This window comes from Sinocyclocheilus grahami, unplaced genomic scaffold, assembly GCF_001515645.1.
Source record: "Sinocyclocheilus grahami isolate Dianchi unplaced genomic scaffold, SAMN03320097.WGS_v1.1 scaffold972.1, whole genome shotgun sequence".
NCBI classification, from domain to species: Eukaryota; Metazoa; Chordata; class Actinopteri; order Cypriniformes; family Cyprinidae; genus Sinocyclocheilus; species Sinocyclocheilus grahami.
In genome coordinates this window covers 414,610-416,669 of record NW_015506151.1, presented here as the reverse complement: position 1 = coordinate 416,669, position 2,060 = coordinate 414,610, and the positions used below count along the sequence as shown (strand labels likewise).

Below are 2,060 nucleotides of genomic sequence, written 5' to 3'. Positions count from 1 at the left end.
ATTTTGTACACTTTTGTTTGTTTCTAGAACACAATTGTTATTATGACTGCTTCAAGAAACCTGAAAACAAGAGTACGTCTGGGGAAAAAAATGTTAACAAGTGTAAAATACAAGCCATTTTTGTTTTTAAAAACATTTGTTTTGTTTTATTACATTTTTGTTTGATATTTACAAACGTTTGCTATTTTTTTATGTTTTTTGTTTGGTTGCATTTTTTGTTTGTTCTTACAAATGTTTGTTTTGTTACAGTTTTGCTACAAAAACCCTGAAAACAAATGTACTTCTGACAATTTTGTTTTACAAAAGTGTGGAATACACCTCTAAAATGTTAAATGTGGACAACAGGTATAAACGACAAAATGTCACCTCTGTGACCTTCCGTTACCTGTTGCAGGAGGTCCTCAACTTTCCTCTGCCAGCTCTCCCTGGCTGCCATCATCTCCAGGTCTCTCTGCTGGGAAAGTTGTGTCAGGGCCACCTGTTTCTCCGCCTGATGTTCAGCTGTGAGCTCTTCCCGAAGACCCTTCAGCTCAGCCCTGAGAGGAAACAGAGAAACAGAGGGTGAAACTGACAGGATGAAACGGATACAAGGACACATTACTTACACGGCGTGGAAGTGACTCTGAAAGTGAGATATTAAAATGTTAATAAGAACCACACAGATGTCATCGCAACCTTCAGCTCACTGTATACTGTTTGCTGCTGTACCATTGTGCAGATTAGATGTTAACCTCTTACTCTTGTAATTAGCATATTTTAATCCAAATGCATGCCTGTGTAAGAGGATTTGTCACAGGCTTTGATGCAGGACAGACTGCTCCTATTTTAGATGTGATTTTCCATGTGCACTCTCTAAAAACCAAACACTGTGTACAGTCACAGTTTATACAATTTAATGCACTGTGCACCGACAAATCTCGCTCTGTTTTGAGCCTTGTCTTCTCTACAGTAATGCATGACTCATATGTTTCGTGCAGCACCTCAGAGCATCGGTCCACTTGAGATCCAGCTCCTTTGTGATTTTGTCCATTTTCTGTTTCTCCTCTGTTTTGATAGCGATGACCCTGGCTTCATGTTGCTGTTTCTGGGTCTCTATCTCCTCCTGTGAGCAGATAATGATTCATCATGGGAAAAGCAAGGAGAGAGCAATTTCCAGTAGAGCTGATTACACAAATGTCGTCTTTAGACATGCAACCTCTTCCTGCACTTCGCAGGCTTTAGCACAGAAAAAAGCGGCTGTTTTCGGGTGTCTTAAAAATTGAATGAGGCTTAATTTTTCTTTTAACATCTCTGCCACGCTCCATTATCCGTCTCCTATTGCAGTGATTGCCACGCTGAATTCCTGCTTCTCCCCCTAAACGATGAGATGCGTCAGAGGTTTTCATGCTTCTAAAAGTGTGAAAGAACTTGAACATTTTATATCAACATCTCTTAATGCTCCTTCTATTTTTATCAGAATGAGAGACTGACTCAAAATGCACGTAATTTATAATAAATGGAGTAAAAACAGTTGAGCACTTTACTTGTATATCCGTGAGCAGGTTGCTCGTCTCTCTCACTCTCGCCCTGGTGGCGTCCAGCTCGATGAGAAGCTTTTCTTGGGTGTCTTTAAGACAGGAGATGTGGTTCTCAGCATTATCGAGATTTTTTTCACTCTCCTTCACAAGATCCTTCAAATGAGACACCTGAGAAAAGCCACAAAGACGGTCAAACGCATGTATAAAATTACCAAATGGAGGTCATTCTTACTATGCAGTAGATTCCCTTACATTATATGTCTTGATAAAATGAATAAAATAATAAATTCATTTTTAAAGGTGGAAATTACATTAGTTCACAATACTACAATTATGTTACATGGGGTAAAAATAAAAACATTTGATTACTTTGTTTCTTCATAATGTCCATAAATTTAAATATTTCAAAATTACATTAATCTTCAGGAAGTGACATAATTTTTAGTGTAAAAATGAGCATTAATACGGAAGTTCTAAGCGGCCATGCATTATTTTTTCCTTCCTTCTTGTTTTCTCGTTATAACGACTTATTTTCTCGTTATA

General features: G+C 37.9%; 1 protein-coding gene across 1 annotated transcript in view; it reads right to left on the bottom strand.

The window, feature by feature from the left end:
• The window catches only part of LOC107564975 (protein FAM184A-like), a 41,164-nt gene that overhangs the window by 6,300 nt on the left and 32,804 nt on the right, over positions 1 to 2,060 (bottom strand). Inside the window, exons 7-9 of the mRNA XM_016250164.1 lie at positions 1,524 to 1,685; positions 981 to 1,102; positions 386 to 536 (exon numbers count right to left, since the gene is read on the bottom strand). Of these exons, the coding sequence (XP_016105650.1) occupies positions 386 to 536; positions 981 to 1,102; positions 1,524 to 1,685 (435 nt within the window). The remainder of the gene's footprint in view (positions 1 to 385; positions 537 to 980; positions 1,103 to 1,523; positions 1,686 to 2,060) is intronic.